Source organism: Microcaecilia unicolor, chromosome 12, assembly GCF_901765095.1.
Source record: "Microcaecilia unicolor chromosome 12, aMicUni1.1, whole genome shotgun sequence".
Taxonomy (NCBI): Eukaryota; Metazoa; Chordata; class Amphibia; order Gymnophiona; family Siphonopidae; genus Microcaecilia; species Microcaecilia unicolor.
Window position 1 is genome coordinate 85,554,648 of NC_044042.1, and position 16,744 is coordinate 85,571,391.

General features: G+C 48.9%; 1 protein-coding gene across 1 annotated transcript in view; it reads left to right on the plus strand.

Moving 5' to 3' along the window:
- The window catches only part of LOC115481707 (roundabout homolog 3-like), a 163,295-nt gene that overhangs the window by 115,532 nt on the left and 31,019 nt on the right, over positions 1 to 16,744 (plus strand). The window contains exon 12 of the mRNA XM_030221044.1: positions 1,212 to 1,350. Coding sequence (XP_030076904.1) covers positions 1,212 to 1,350 — 139 coding nt within the window. The remainder of the gene's footprint in view (positions 1 to 1,211; positions 1,351 to 16,744) is intronic.

Genomic DNA, 16,744 nt, shown 5'->3' on the forward strand with positions numbered 1-16,744 from the left:
TGACAGCTAAATACAAAAACATAAATCCATGGTTGGAGCAAGGGCAAGATATGGAGGTACTTTTTACTTGTGTAGCTTGTAGCGCATTTTCAAACAGAAACTATGTAGGCACAAAAAAATGGAGGGAGAGGTGATAATCTGGCACATGTGCATTGAAGTATCCCATCTGCAAATCTGGAGAGAGGTATAAGGACTGTAATTGCTTTATAAGGGGCGTTGCTCAGACAAATAGTGGCAGAACCCATCAGCGATGCTTTCTTTTTAGTCATGTTCAGTACCATTTTTAGACAAGCCGATGGCCTAGGTAAACTGGTTTTTACCTTGATAAATGTCTTTGAAGAGTGTTCTCACACTGGACGGGGGCTGCGGGTCTAAAGAGTATATTATAATAATAGTCATAAGTACATAAGAATTGGCACACTGGGATAGACCAAAGGTCCATCAAGCGCAGTATCCTGTTTCCAACAGTGGCCAATCCAGGTCACAAATACCTGGCAAGATCCCAAAGAAGTACAAAACATTTTATGCTGCTTATCCCAGAAATAGTGGATTTTCCCCAAGTCCAATTTAATAATGGTCTATGGACTTTTCCCTTAGGAAGCAGTCCAAACCTTTTTTTTAAACTTTGCTAAGCTAACCACCTTTAGCACATTCTCTGGCAACAAATTCCAGAGTTGAATTACACGTTGAGTAAAAAAAAATTTTCTCTGATTAATTTTAAATTTACTATTTTGTAGCTTCATCGCATGCCCCTTAGTCCTAGTATTTTTGGAAAGCATGAACAGACGCATATTAGTATTATAACAGTACTAAAGGTCCGCCCTGAAGCAAACTAAGGAAGAAAAAAAACACCTGCCTGTCTTAGCTCTCTTTTATTCAACTATCACCTCTCAAACTGTGAATCGCCACCCCAAATGGGATTGTGCAATCTGAGTCTGAAATCAGGCAAAAAAAGAAAGTCATTGGCCCCCATCTCCTATTCAGCCTACATTATAACTATGCCTGCGTGGGCTCCATAGGAGGTAGCGGATGGTGGCAGGGTCACAGCAGTTCCTTAGGGGGTCTGGGAGCAGTGACACAAATTGAAAGGTAGGCCCAAAAATTGCTTGCTCTTTGTGGGTGCTAAAATGGGGGAATGGCCACAAAAAGTTTGATAAGCACAGTGGTTTATAGGTTGCCTAGAAATGCTCTTTGATTCACCTTTCTTACAGTTGCTAATACTGGTAAGCAGAAGTCAATGGAGAAAACAGTGAAAGACACGTCTCTGAACAAGACAGAGCTGCACCTTCCCCCATCCTCTACCAGAGGGTTAAGGCAGTTCAAGCAGGGAGTGGAGGAGATGAAAAACAAGTAAGTTCAGAATGTCACTTCCCTCCAGTCCTCTAAGCTTTACAGTTTCTCATCCCCTCCTTCTCTGTTACCCATTAATTAATAGAGTCTTTAAATCTTTTTGCCTCTTTTCAGCTTTTCAGCTCACTTTTTCTGCTGTCTTCCCTCTTTCAGGCATTTCATGTTTCTCCCCACTTCCTTTTCTCCCTTGCCGCTTCTCTGTCTACTTCCTGCACTTTCTTTTCTCATTTCATTTCTACCTGTCCTTCCCATCTTGTGCACCTCCATCTCCTCTTCATAGACAGTTCAAATTTGCATTGCTCAGCTTGCAAGTGGGGTGAAGAATAAAATAGCACATAACTATTAAACCACAACTATAATCAAAGCACAAATAAATTGTACATGTAATACAGAATAATTTTCAACATAGCAAATTTCAAAAGCTAAATGCAAAATATAATTTGTTTCTAACTTTGTCTTCAGTTTTCTTTGTCATGCCTAGATTTTAAACTCTAAACAACAGGGACTACAGTACCATGTCTATTTAGTAGAACAACAGAAATGTTGTAGCACCACACCATTCTTGGTTTGTCATATGCCTCAATCCTGTGGTAAATTGGACAGCTGAGGTCAGCATTATAGTCCTTATAGTGACATAGTAAATGATGGTGGATAAAGACTACTGCAACTACTATTTCTGTAGTGTTGCTAGATGTACACAGCACTATATACAAACACATAAGAGACAGTTCCATATCATCAAGCTGATCAATCCATAGACTGGTGGGTTGTGTCCATCTACCAGCAGGTGGAGATAGAGAGCAAACTTTTGCCTCCCTATATGTGGTCATGTGCTGCCGGAAACTCCTCAGTATGTTCTCTATCGCAGCAGGTGGTGGTCACACACAGCAGCAGCTCTGGCTAGGCCTCCAAGCCTAATCCTTAGGTTTTGTTGAGGCCTGGGGTTGAGGGCTCTTTTGAGCAAGTGCAAACCTGGTGGTGCCAGGTCCCTCCTTTTCTCCCCCCTCCCGCTGGCTCCGTTTAAAAAAAAAAAAATTTTAAACGTCTTTAAAGGCGTTTAATTCGACGTTTCTTTAAACGTTCATTGCAGCTACTCACTGGGACACCAGTTCGTTACAGCTCGGAGCGGCAAGCAGGTAATTTTACCTTTTTATAGCGGGCAGGGGGTTCCCCGATTCTTCTCCTCGTGGCAATGGCGTCGGAGGGCGAGGGCGCAAAGGGTCGCTCCCCGGATCGCTGGAGCGCTTCTAGAGGGGATGCGGGGGTTTTACAACCTGATTCGCCCTTGATGGGTGATAGTTTAGTGACCGATGAATGTCCCGGTCGTTCCTCCGGCGTGGCGGTTTTTTCCCGCCATAACCGCCCATCCCCCGCTCCTCGCCTCCGCCATCTTGGCCGGCCACGCGCTCGGACGGCTTCTTCGTGGGCCGCCCTTGAGGTTGGAGACATTAATGCCATGAACGCCCTTAATTTGGGCGACGGCACAAAGCGGCTAAAGTTAAGCGCCGTTCTTCCCGCGCGGCTCCTTCACGGAGTTTCGCGCCGGACGCCATTTTGGATGCGCAGCATGTCTCTCCCCCGCTAGTGCGAGCGCCGGTTGAGAGTGCATCTAGGGCTGTTGCCCAGGCTGCGGAAGTGCACAGTCTGGGGGGTTTTTCCCCCGAGTTTGTTTGGCTGCTGCATCAGGCTTTCCTCATGCAAACGCTGCCCCTGCTCCCTCTTCTGATAAAGAGGTTGAGGTTCCCAGAGGTAAACGCCCTCGGGTTGATTTCCAGGCCTTGGAGGACTTTTGTCTCCTCCGATGTAGATGAGGGCAGCGTGTCTGAGGTCTCCCAACGATCCTTTGCGGATTCCTTGGAGGAGATAGATCCCCGCTCGGATGGAGCGGATGACCCCTCTGCAGCGCGGCTTTTTAGCCCAGAGGATTTGTCCAACCTGTTGTTACAGGCCATGGACACTTTGAAGATTTCCTCGCCGGAGGACGTCTCTCCCTCAGCCCCTGTTGGCTCTGCCATTATGCTGGGGACGAAGCGCCCGCCTAGAACCTTCCACGTGCATGATGCCATGCACACCTTAATTGCGGCTCAATGGGATGTCCCGGAAACGAGCCTTAAAGTGGCTAGGGCTATGTCCCGCCTCTATCCTTTGCCTGTGAGTGAACGTGAGGCCTATCTGTGGCCTACCGTGGATTCTTTAATCACTGCGGTGACTAAGAAAGCGGCGTTGCCGGTGGAAGGTGGCACGGCCCTAAAGGACGCCCAAGACAGAAGATTGGAGGCGGCCTTAAGGTCGTCCTTTGAGGCAGCTGCTTTAAGTTTGCAGGCCTCAGTTTGCGGCTCCTATGTGGCCAGGGCGTGCCGGACTATGGTGCAGCGGGCTTCCCCCTCGGATCATTCCTTGAGGGCTGATTGGCCGGCCCTGGAATCGGGCTTAGCCTATTTGGCAGACTTGCTGTATGATGTCTGGAGAGCCTCAGCTAAAGGCATGGCTCAGACAGTCTCTGCGCGGCGGTGGCTTTGGCGGAAACATTGGTCTGCTGACCACGCCTCTAAATCCCGCCTGGCTAGATTGCCTTTTAAAGGCAAGCTGCTCTTTGGGGTCGAGCTGGACAAAATCGTGACCGATCTCGGCACGTCTAGGGGCAAGAAATTACCAGAGGTCAGGGCTCGGGTTAGTACTCGTCCCGGTACCTCCAGAGGACGGTTGCAGGAAGCCCATCGGTACCGCCCGGGCAAGTCGGGTTCCTCTGCCCCCTCTTCCTTCAAGAGGAATTTCTCCCCCAAGCAGCATTCCTTTCGCAGAGACGGCCGTCCCGGAGGTGCTCCCTCCGGTCCTCCCCCAGGGTCTCGTACCCAATGACGGGGCCTTGGTCCACGCCCCAGTGCAGATTGGAGGACGGCTGTCCTCGTTTCTGGGCGAGTGGACCACTATAACTTCAGATGCGTGGGTGCTGGAAGTCATCAGAGACGGCTACAAGCTAGAGTTCTGCCAACCCTTAAGAGACGGGTTTGTACTCTCTCCCTGCAAGTCTCCGGTCAAGCTGTGGTAGTGCAGCAGACCTTGGACAACCTGATCTGCCTGGGTGCGGTCGTTCCGGTGCCAAAAAATCAGATTGGCAAGGGACGTTACTCCATTTACTTTGTGGTTCCAAAGAAAGGAGGTTCTGTCCGGCCTATCCTCGACCTCAAAGGGGTCATTCGGGCCTGGAAAGTGAGGCACTTTCGCATGGAGACTCTCCGCTCTGTTATAGCGGCAGGGAAGGCAGGAGAGTTCTTGGCTTCCTTGGACATCAAGGAAGCGTACCTGCATATTCCCATCTGGCCTCCTCTCCAACGCTTTCTGCGTTTTACAGTCCTGAGACGACACTTCCAGTTCAGAGCCCTCCCTTTCGGGTTGGCTACTGCTCCGCGGACCTTTTCCAAAGTAATGGGGGTCATAGCGGCCTTCCTGCTGAAGGAAGGAGTACAAGTCCATCCTTATCTGGACGACTGGTTGATCCGAGCCCCCTCTTATGCAGAGTGCGGCAAAGCTATGGACCGGGTAGTTGCTCTTTTGAGCTACCGGGGATGGATCATCAACTGGAAGAAGAGCCAGCTGCGCCCGACTCAGTCCCTGGAGTATCTGGGAGTTCGATTCGACACCCAAGTGGGCAGAGTGTTCCTGCCAGACAATCGGATTGTCAAGCTTCAGGCTCAGGTGGACTAGTTTCTAGTAGCCTCTCCTATTCGGGCTTGGGACTACGTGCAGCTGTTGGGCTCTATGCCGGCCACGATGGAAGTAGTGCCCTGGGCCAGGGCTCATATGAGACCACTACAGCTATCTCTGCTGCTGCGTTGGACTCCGATGTCGGAGGATTATGCTGTGCGCCTTCCCGTGGACCCAGCAGTGCGCAAGGCGCTGAGCTGGTGGACGCAGACAGACAAATTGTCTGCTGGATTGCCTCTGGTGACCCCGGAGTGGATTGTCGTCACGACAGACGCCTCTTTGATGGGCTGGGGAGCCCACTGCTTGGGAAGGACAGCGCAGGGGCTCTAGTCTCCTGCAGAGGCAAGTGGTCTATCAACCTCCTGGAACTCAGAGCCATTCGGTTGGTGTTATTGGAGTTCATCCCGGTACTGGTGTTGAAGCCTGTACGGGTCCGGTCGGACAATGCCACGGCTGTGGCCTATATCAACCGCCAGGGAGGTACCAAGAGCGCCCCTCTAGCCAAGGAGGCTATGAGTCTTTGCCAGTGGGCGGAAGCGAACCTGGAGCAGCTTTCAGCGGCCCACATTGCCGGAGTCATGAATGTCAAGGCGGTCTTTCTCAGTCGCCATCCCTTGGAGCCCGGAGACTGGCAACTATCTGCTCAGGCGTTCTTGGACATCACGAAGCGCTGGGGCCAGCCGAGCCTAGTTCTGATGGCGTCATCGGCCAATTGCCAAGTGCCGCGCTTTTTCAGCAGAGGACGGGACCCTCGATCCCTGGGAGTAGATGCTCTTCTCCAACAGTGGCCGACACAAGAGTTCCTCTATGTGTTCCCGCCCTGGCCCATGTTGGGCAGGGTGCTAGACCGGGTGGCAAAGCATCCCGGCAGGGTAATCCGGGTGGGTCCGGATTGGCCCAGACGTCCCTGGTATGCGGACTTGATCAGGCTCTCAGTCGACGATCCTCTGCGGCTGTCAGTGGAGCAGGGCCTGTTGCATCAGGGTCCCGTGGTGATGGAGGATCCCTCCCCCTTTGGTCTTACGGCCTGGCCATTGAGCGGCAGCGTCTGAGGAAGAAGGGCTTCTCAGACAAGGTCATCGCCACTATGCTAAGAGCGAGGAAGCGCTCTACTTCTACTGCTTACGCCAGGGTTTGGCGTATGTTTGCAGCGTGGTGTGAAGCAGGCTCACTTTCTCCCTTCACTGCTCCAATTTCTTCAGTGTTGGCGTTCCTGCAAGAAGGTCTGGAGAAAGGCCTGTCGCTCAGTTCCCTTAAAGTCCAGGTAGCGGCTCTGGCTTGCTTCAGGGGCCGCCTGAAGGGTGTTTCCCTGGCTTCGCAGCCAGATGTGGTGCGCTTTCTCAAGGGAGTTAATCACCTGCGCCCTCCTCTGCACTCAGTGGTGCCTGCGTGGAATATCAACCTGGTGCTAAGAGCATTGCAGAAGCCGCCTTTGGAACCCTTGTCGAGGGCATCTCTGAAAGACCTGACGTTGAAAGCAGTCTTTTTGGTGGCTATCACTTCAGCCAGAAGAGTTTCCGAGCTCCAGGCGCTCTCATGTCGAGAGCCTTTTCTGCAGTTCACTGAGGCAGGAGTGACTATTCGCACAGTGCCTTCCTTCCTGCCCAAGATTGGTTCTCGCTTCCATGTGAATCAGCAGCTCTGTCTCCCTTCCTTTCGTAGGGAGGACTACCCAGAGGAGTACTCCGCTCTTGAATATCTGGATGTGAGACGAGTCATCATCAGATACTTGGAAGTGACCAATGATTTCCGGAAATCGGATCATCTGTTTGTCCTGTTTGCAGGTCCTCGTAAGGGTCTGCAGGCTGCTAAGCCTACAGTGGCAAGATGGGTCAAGGAAGCCATTGCAGCGGCTTATGTGGCCGCGGGGAAGGTGCCGCCTATCCAGCTGAGGGCTCACTCCACTAGAGCTCAGGCGGCCTCGATGGCAGAGGCCGGATCCGTCTCCTTGGAAGAGATATGCAAGGCGGCAACTTGGGCTTCGGCTCATACATTCTCCAAGCATTACCGTTTGACTGTGGCTGCACGGGCGGAGGCCCGGTTTGGAGCTTCAGTGTTGCGGTCAGGGATTTCAATGTCCCGCCCTGGGTGAGTACTGCTTCGGTACATCCCACCAGTCTATGGATTGATCAGCTTGATGATATGGAAGGTAAAATTATGTATAATCATACCTGATAATTTTCTTTCCATTAATCATAGCTGATCAATCCATAGCCCCTCCCAGATATCTGTACTGTTTTTATTCTGGTTGCATTTCAGGTTCAAGTTTAGTCTTCAGTTACTTCAGAAAGACTTCGTGTTCAAGTTTTTTCACTTGGATTCTTCAAGAGTTGAGACGAGTTTGTGTTACAGTGAGCTGCTGCATTCCTCTTCCCCCCGTTTTACGGGGCTGGATTGAGACATAAATTCTGCCGGCACTCCCTCCCGCTTCGTGCGGCTGTAGGGCAGTTTTGTACCCTTCCCGCTTCGGCGGTGTTAGGGTCAGTCAGCTCCTCCCGCGGTTGCGGTTGCAGGATAAGCCAGATCCCCCCGCATCGGCGGGTGTGGTGTCCCTCCCCCGCTCCGCGGGGATGAGCTGGACGGATTCCCCTCCCCCACTTGTGTGGGGATGAGCTGGGTTAATTCCCCTCCCCCGTTTCGGCGGTGGTGAGCTGGGCAGAGTGTCCCTTCGTGGGTGTAATTCTCTAAGTGCTGAGTCCTGCGGATGGAGCTTTGATATCGACATACTGAGGAGTTTCCGGCAGCACATGACCACATATAGGGAGGCAAAAGTTTGCTCTCTATCTCCACCTGCTGGTAGATGGACACAACCCACCAGTCTATGGATTGATCAGCTATGATTAATGGAAAGAAAATTATCAGGTATGATTATACATAATTTTACCTTCCTGCTCATTGGAGCTCACAGTCTATCCAAGACAGACAAACAGATTTTTAAATCATTGAAAGGTATTAATATAGAAGCAAATCTTTTCCAGAGAAGGGGAAACAATAAAACTAGAGGACATGAATTGAGGTTGTGGGGTGATAGATTTAGGAATAATGTCAGGAAATTCTTTTTGGGTGACACAACAGCGAAGGTGACTCAAAAATCAGCTGACGATGCTGCAGATGGTTAAGATATTTATTGTGAAGCAAACAAGACCCGACACAGCTGTGTTTCGTCCAACAAGGCCTGCATCGGGTCTCTTCAATTGCAGTAAAATGTTCACTTACAGCAATATTTGTGGTTAAAAATGAGAAAAATAAGGAATGAACTGGGTGTTCCGTGCACCAAAATAACTGGAATTCTTTCTCAAATTACTGGTCTGTAGGCAAAAGCTCGTTTGAAAAAGTGAACATTTTACTGCAATTGAAGAGACCCCTAATGCAGGCCTTGTTGGCCGAAACACAGCTGTGTTGGTTCTTGTTTGCTTCACAATAAATATTTTAACCATCTGTAGCATTGTCTGCTGATTCTTGCGTCACCTTCGCTGTTGTGTACCCAGGAAATTCTTTTTCACAGAGAGGGTGGTCAATGCCTGGAATGCCCTCCCTAGGGAGGTGGTAGAGACAAAAAAGTGATGGAATTCAAAAGGGTGTGGGATGAACTCAATAATACTAAGATGCAGTCTGTTCTGTTGAGGCTGGAGTATCGGACTTGGAGGATCTGAGGGGGACAGGGACATTGTAGAGAAGTCTCACCTCCAATCTGGCAGCCCCTGTGCTGCCTTGGAGGAGGGAGGTCTCCAAAAAGGAAAGCATCATCATAGGAAGTAGTCCTCATAGGCGCCCCGTATAAGAGGCTTGTTGTGACCTTCCCCGCCTGCCTCTCGCCCCTCCTCCGAAATTTAAAACTTCATACCTGCTCGGGATTAAGGGAAGGCAGCGTTGGCAGCGACACAGCACGTCAGCACCAGTGAAAAGCGTGCTGGCTTGGTGCGCATTATCTTCCCTTCGTTCTGTCTCTCAAGCGCTGGTCCCGCCCAGGAAGCTAATGCGCACCAAGCCAGCACGCTTTTCACTGGTGCTTACGTGCTGTGTCACTGCCAACGCTGCCTTCCCTTAACCCCGAGCAGGTATGAAGTTTTAAATTTCAGAGGGGGAGCGGGAACTTGCACGTGCGACCTGGTGCTCAGTGGGAGGGAGGGAAGGAGGAAGGCCTGATGCTGCTGGGTGGAAGGAAGGGAGGAAGGAAGGAAGGAAGGCCTGATGCTGGGTGGGGTGCCTGGCGCTTGATGCTGGGTGGGAGGGAGGGAGGGGTGCTTGCCTGCCTGATCCTGGGTGGGAGGGGTGCCTGGTGCTAGGTGGGATGCCTGGTGCTGGGTGGCTGGGTGGGTGGGAGGGGTGCTTGATGCTGGGTGTTATCAGACAATTATGGGTTAAGCTCCACCCCACCCCCACCCCGCCCCCTTTAGCCTCCCCAAACAGTTGGGCCACCGACCGCCTATGGTAGTCCTGTAGCCAGAACCAGGGGATGCAATATTCTCTCACATCAAGGATATGTCTCCAGGACCTTCTGCCCAGAAGGGTAGGGTTAGGACAGCCATTGCAGTTGGTGATTTGATTATTAGGCATGTAGATAACTGTGTGGCTGGTGGACGTGAGGATTGCCTGGCCACTTGCCTGCCTGGAGCAAAGGTGGCAGACCTCAAGAATAATCTAGATAGGATTTTAGATAGTCCTGGGGAAGAGCCAGCTATCTTGGTACATATGGGTACCATTGGCATAGGAAAATGTGAGAGGAAAGTTCTGGAAGCTTGATAGCCATCTTGAAATTTATGTTGCAGTAGTGGATTGGCAATAGAAGTTGTGTTTGACCTAATTCCGGCAAGGCTGATGGCACCCCGTCTTATAGATTTTGAGAACATAATCAAATTCCTATTGAATCACTGAATTTTCATGCATGGCATATGTGATAATTTTTACTTTGGGGGATTTAAGTTGGTAATGAGAATATATTATGGGTAACTATAATTCCCTTTTATGGTTTTAAGAAAAGTATGTTTCATATGCTGTTAAGAAGGTTTTATACTATATCTCTCTCTCTATATATATATATCTATCTATCTATATATTTATATTATATATGTAGGAAAATTTTTAAAGAGGATAACAGTGTAGCATAATGACACATATGGTTGCAAAACACTAATAAAGCAAAAATACTTATATATATATTAGTGTTTTGCAACCATTTTTAACAGAAAAACAGTAAAATATATATTGCTGACCATCCTAATGTATTAGTTTAGTTTTCATTATTTAGTATGTGCTATTTACTAATTTTTATTAATCATGCAGTATGTTTATTGTAGCAGGTTGGGAATCATTTACCAACAGGAAGGAATCACTACCATACAGTAGTCCCCAGGGTTGCTTCAGCTCTCTAGAACAACTAAAAAGTCCTCAACCAGAGGTGGCCCTATTAGACCTATGATGAAAACCTACTTTCTTCCCTGCAAGGTCCTGATTCTTGGTATCCTTCCAACTCAGGCTGTACAATCAGGCACATAAATTGGAGCACCAGACACATTATGGATTTGTGGGGGAAGTTTGCATTAGTCTATAATGTCCACTCTGGGCTGGATTACTCTCACAAATACATATAATCTAAGGGTTTGAGTAACACACACAGTATATGCAAATGAGGCAGTAGGGCAAATGCAATCAATCTCATTCCTGGGCTTCCCAGAACTCTGCCATTCTCATCTAAACATAAAGAAATAAAGAGCTTACTGTTGATTCACTCTGGTGGGGCACATTATACTCTTCTCAGTCCTTATCATGGTTTGGGGTCTTTCTCGCTTTGAGAAGTCCTGAGACCCCTGACAGCATCTCTCCTTAGGATAGTTTTCCTCACCCACTAGGCACTATCCCTCACCCACTTAGCTGTCACAAACAAAGTAGCAAGTAAGTCCATATCTACAGCTGGGATTCAGTCTGGTCCCTTCAAATTTCCATATCTTGTGGATCCACTAGAGGGCCGGCATCAGTGCTGTCCATATATTCAGAATCAAACAACGGCTGATCCCCAGGTTCCTCAAGCATTGCTGTTTCCATACTTTCTTCAGAGTGTTCAGGGAAACTGTCTCCAGACTGCCCTCCTTTCCCTGGGTGAAGGCTTTTCCCCCAGGTGCATATGGGTGTCCCTCCACCTTTCAGGCTCACTTTGGTTCTAGAACATTTTGCTTGGTAACCCAGAAAAACTAGGACTCATCTGAACTCCACCCCCTTCTAGAAGACTGACAGCTATGATTTGCTGCCCCAGAATCTTTACCTGAGGGCAAGGCAAGTATTCTGATCTTTCTTGCCTTTTGTCCTGTGTTTGGGGTGAAGTAGTGCACTCCCTACTCTGGAAGTCACTCCTCTGGTTGTTACAATATGTACTTGTGTATTTTTGGATTGTCTTTAATTGGTGTATTATGTTTGTTCTTAGGAGTATCTTACCTAGCACTGCATGATCATTGTCTCCCTTGATTTGTGATTTTAATGGTTAACTGATTTTTTTCAAAACGTTTTTATAATTTCTAATTGTATTCTTTTGTATGTAATTTATGTATATGTTTTTAGACCTCTGATACAGGCAGTAGCTGAAACTTGGCCAACTCAGGTTCTTCTTCAATAAAATTGGATGCATGATTTCTCTGGGTGTTCCTTACTCCTTAGACTATCCCTGCTGGTGCTGTTCCTTTACATATTTGCAGAGGTGTTCCTCTTCTTTTTGTCTAGAGAAAAGAAGAAAAATATAATAGCACAGAGCCCCAAAACCAAAGTGAGGACAGTGTATCAAGGAGTACATAGTGATTAACAGTGTCATTAGCAGCAGATAGGTCGAGAAAGATGAGGACTGAGTAAAGGCTCTTGGATCTGGCCAGAACAGGTCATTGCAGACTTTGTCAAAGACTGTTTCTGTAGATTATAGAGGGTGAAAACCAGATTGTACTGGACCAAGAATAGCTTCAGATGAAATAAAGTCAAGATAGCAGTGGTGAACATCATGTTGAAGTATCTTTGATTCAACAGGGAGGAGGGAGATGGGACAATACATGGAAAAGCAGGTAGGGCCCAGTGAAGATTTTTTTGAGGAATGGTGTAATCACAGCATGTTTGAAGTAATCAGGAACAGCTCCAGTGGAAATTGATAGAATGAAAATATGACAGATTGAAGGGGGGACAGTAGGGGAGGTAGAGCTGAGTAGATGGTTGAGAATGAGTGACAGTAGGGGAGGTAGAGCTGAGTAGATGGTTGAGAATGGGATCAGAAGAACAGGAAATGAGTTTAGAGAAGGAGAGAACATATGTGGGTTCCTCCTCTGTGATTTCACAAAAGGAAGACATGGTGGTAGGGGTTGAAGAAAGGATGTGAGAGTGAAATGCGGGAAGGGAAGATAGAGATGACCTGGTGGAGAACTCAAGATTAACCTTGTGAACCTTGTCATTGAAGTACTTTGCCATAGTCTGGCCAGAAAGTGAAGGGGGGAAGGTTGGAGATGGATGCACTTTGAGGAGAGAGTTCAATGTGGCCAAGAAATGGTTAAAGGCAGGAGAATTTGTCAAATGGATAGAGTACTCTTGTTTGGCATGGAGAAAAGCAGACTGGAAGGAGGTCAGCAAGAATTTGGAAATGTATGATGATAGTATGGACACAGGATTTTGGAAAAAAGGAGTATTTCAGAGTGGGCACAGGAACATAGGTAGCAGAGGTCAGCCAATGCTGAGGTTTGATACACCTAACAGAATAGGGAAAATGAAGAGTGAGAGTGTCCAAATTAAAGGAGACTATAATGTTATAGGAAGAAACTGCCTCTGAAAGATTTGGATAACATAGTGAATGAGAGGAGAGATGAAATAGTGGTGGAGAGAGTGCAGGTTCAATAGCCCAAAGATTCCTAAATGTGTTGCTAGTGATTGGACAAGACTAAGGGGGAGATTGATGAAGTATGAAAGTTATCAGATAAAGGGCAGAGAGGGAAAGTACTGAGCAGTTGGAGGAAAAGACAAGATTGAGACAGGTGCCATGCTAGGTAGTAGGGATAGTATAGCATAGCTGGTGACTGAATCAGTGGCGTAGCTATGTGGGGCCACGGGGGCCTGGGCCCCTGTAGATTTGGCCCTGGACCCCCCTGCCGATGACCCTTTTGCCCCCCCCCCCCCGCTGCCAACCCGCTGTCGGCGTCACCTACCTTTACTGGCATGGAACCCCAACCCCCACCAGCCGAGGTCCTCTTCTTCCTTTGTTCTGTTTCTGAGTCTGACATCCTCGTCAGACTCACAGAAACAGAACGAAGGAAGAAGAGGACCTCGGCTGGTGGGGGTTGGGGTCCCCTGCCAGCAAAGGTAGGTGACGGCGGTGGCGGGTGGCAACGGGAGAGGGGGTCGAGAAGGTCGTCGGCAGGGGGGGTCAAAGTTGTTGGTGGTGGTGGTGGCAGCAGCGGGGGGGGGGGGGTGTCGGCAATGGTGGTGGGGGGCTAAAATGTGCCCCCTCATCTCGGGCTTTGCACCCCCCTCCCGCTGAAGTCTGGCTACACCCCTGGATTGAATGAGGAGGTTAAAAGAAGAAACTTTGAGGCATAAGGGTCAGAGAGGTCATCAGCATGAATGTTTAAAGTCCCCAAGAATGAGAGAATAGGAAGATGTTTCAAGAAAAAAGGCAAGCCAGGAGTCAAAAATCAGTGAGAAAGGAAGGGAGAGACTTATCAGGGGGTCAATAAATGATAGCTAGCTGGAGAGGTAGTGAATAGATGGATGGCATGGACTTTAAAGGAAGAAAAGGAGTGAGAATGAGGTGGAAGAAGAGGTTGAAACCTACAAGAAGGTAATGTCCATGATAGAAGGCAGCAACTAAAGCAGAATCTTTAGTGAAAATCCAAGTCTTAAAACAAGATAGAAGGAATGTGTGACAGCAAGAACAGAGGCCTGAGTGGGAGTCACCCTGGAGAATGCTGGGAGGAATATGCAGATGGTCTATAATGGCCCATCTAGTCTACCCAGCTGCTATCTGTTCGCTTTAGCTGGATGCATACAAAAATTCTAACATGGAAACTGACCCACTCTTCCTTCCCCTATGCTCCTTACACAGTCTTTCAAAGTAGTACCTGCCTTTTTTTGTTATAACTATTATTACATACAAAGTATATCAAAGCTTTCTTGCTGTTGAGGGATATTACTGGGGTTTAAGTGCTGCTCTGTGCAGATTACCCCATGTTTTTGTTATTCATGCTCTTGCTACAAGAGATCATTGTGTTTCTGCCATGACTCAGGAGGAAGGGCCCTTGGGACGCAGCCAAGTTGACCCTACCCAGCTAACCCGAGGGTTAGCTAGGCCCCAACTGGCAGCAGACAAGTCACCTGAGCTAGGCACAGAACAGACAGAACAGGGCACTGTTGGCTGACCAGGGTCAAAACAAGCTGGAGCAGAAGGCAAGGCTGGATCTTGAAGCTGAAGACAAGATGGGAACTGAAGATTTGGCTGGAACTGAAGCCCGATGACAAGGCAAGAACTGAAGACAAGGCGGGAATGGAATACTGGGGACTCGGCAAGAGTCAGGACCAGGAGGAGCAAGGCTGGAGTCTGGAGAGAGATAAAGCAGGTCAGGACTTGAGACAAGGCTGGAGTCAGGACGGAGGCAAGGCAGGACTGGACTGGAGGCAAGGCTAGAACTGAAGGCTCAGCTGGAGCTGAAGACAAGAGTCAAGCAGGAGTTAGGAGAAGAGTCAGGGCTGGAACCAGGCAGGAAACAGTACAAGCTGCAACACACAATAGGAACCACTAGGCAACCTGTTTCAAAGGCACTGGTATGGAGGCAGGAGCTTCCTTATATCCCCCTCCCCCAAACATGAAGTGATGCTTTCTGCAGACGTCCAGGTCTCCCTGCTGCTGGTTCTTTAAAACAGGCCTTGATGCGCACCCAAAGTAGGGGGTCTGGAGGGAGCAACCTAAAGGCGCAGCAGGAGTGCTCTGGCATACTGGGAGCTGCAGTGCGAGTGGCCCGCCATCTCTGGGAGCTAGACACCGAAGAGACCGCAGAGGCTGGCCCGACACCTCCCGTCAGCAACAAGGTAAGCCGGGGCGAGGCGGGAGTGGGCATGGCTATGGCCGTGACAGCTGCTTATCTAATACTTTTATTCTTTTCAATCAGTGGAATGTTGGAAAAAATTTTCATCTGTGTGGTGGGGGGAGGGGGGAGAAACTCTCTGAAAACTGAAATGAATGGAACCAAATTTTGCACGGAGTAAAGAAAAACAAAAACCTTGGAAAAGACATCAGGTTGGACAAAGGCAGACTGACTGAAGGTTCCAAATAACAAAAGTGCCCCCCACCCCCAAATGACCCAATACATTTCTATGGGAAAGGCAGTTTTAGAAACTACAGCACAGAAACATTAGTACACTGAAACCTAGCGTTGGTTGCTCATTTCAAGCTGCCTTTCTTCTCCATCTCCAGTTGCACATACACACATAGCTAATACCAGGATTGGGTAGTAAAGAAGTACAGTTACTTCGTTATAATACTTAAGTACAGTGGCATAGCTACGTGGGGCCATGGGGGCCTGGTCCCCCATAGATTTGGCCCTAGACCCCCCTGCCGATGACCCTCTCAACCCCCCCTCCCGCCGCCAACCCTCCCCCGCTGCCGCCATCAGCTACCTTTGCTGGCGGGGGACCCCAACCCCCGCTAGCCGAGGTCCTCTTCTTCAGGTGCAAGGCTTCGTTCTGTTTCTGTGAGTCTGACATCCTGCACATTGTACATGCAGGACGTGAGACCCACAGAAACAGAACGAAACCTTGCGCCGGAAGAAGAGGACCTCGGCTGGCGGGGGTTGGGGTCCCCCACCAGCAAAGGTAGGCGACTGTGGCGACGGCAATGGGGGAGGGTTGGTGGAGGGAGGGGGGTCAAGAGGGTCGTCGGCGGGGGGGGGGGTCGAAGTTGTTGGTGGTGGGGGGGGGGGGTTGGCAGCACCGGGGGGGGGGCTAAAATGTGCCCCCTCACCTCTGGCTCTGGACCCCCCCCTGCCGAAGTCTGGCTACGCCCCTGCTTAAGTACAATGGTCAGTATAAAAGTATTAAAACAGGGTCTTATTGAACAATAGTGTGAGGAAAAGACAGAAATAATTGAGAGGACTGCATGGGCTGATTAGTCTGCTGTCAGTAACTAGGTTACAGTATATATGCTTGAGAATATCCTTCAAGAAAGGAACCAAGCAAATAAGGAGATAGAACACCTTTATGCAAAAGTCATACAGGACTAGGGAAGAGGAGACAATAGGAAATTAATAGAGAAGTCACAGCTCTTTGTACCATAGTGGCTCTGTAAGAACCCATTCTATTCATAGAAAATCCAAAATATTACCAAGTGGGTCCCAGTGGAACCCAGAAAATAGTGCCAAAAATAAAGGAACATTTGGAGGATCTGACACCAGATTGGACTGGGAGAATGTCTTCCCTTGTTTTCCTTCTGTGTGCTTCAAAAGGTAAGGGAACGGGGATGGGATTTGATATACTGCATTTCTAGTTACAATCAAAGCAGTTTACATATTATATACAGGTACTTAGTTTGTACATGGAGCAATGGAGGGTTAAGCGACTTGCCCAGAGTCACAAGGAACTGCTGTGGGAATTGGATGCAGTTCTCCTGGTTCTCAGGCCACTGCGATAACCATTAGGCTAGTCCCTCCACTCCAAAAGATGATTTAAAAATGATATTGAG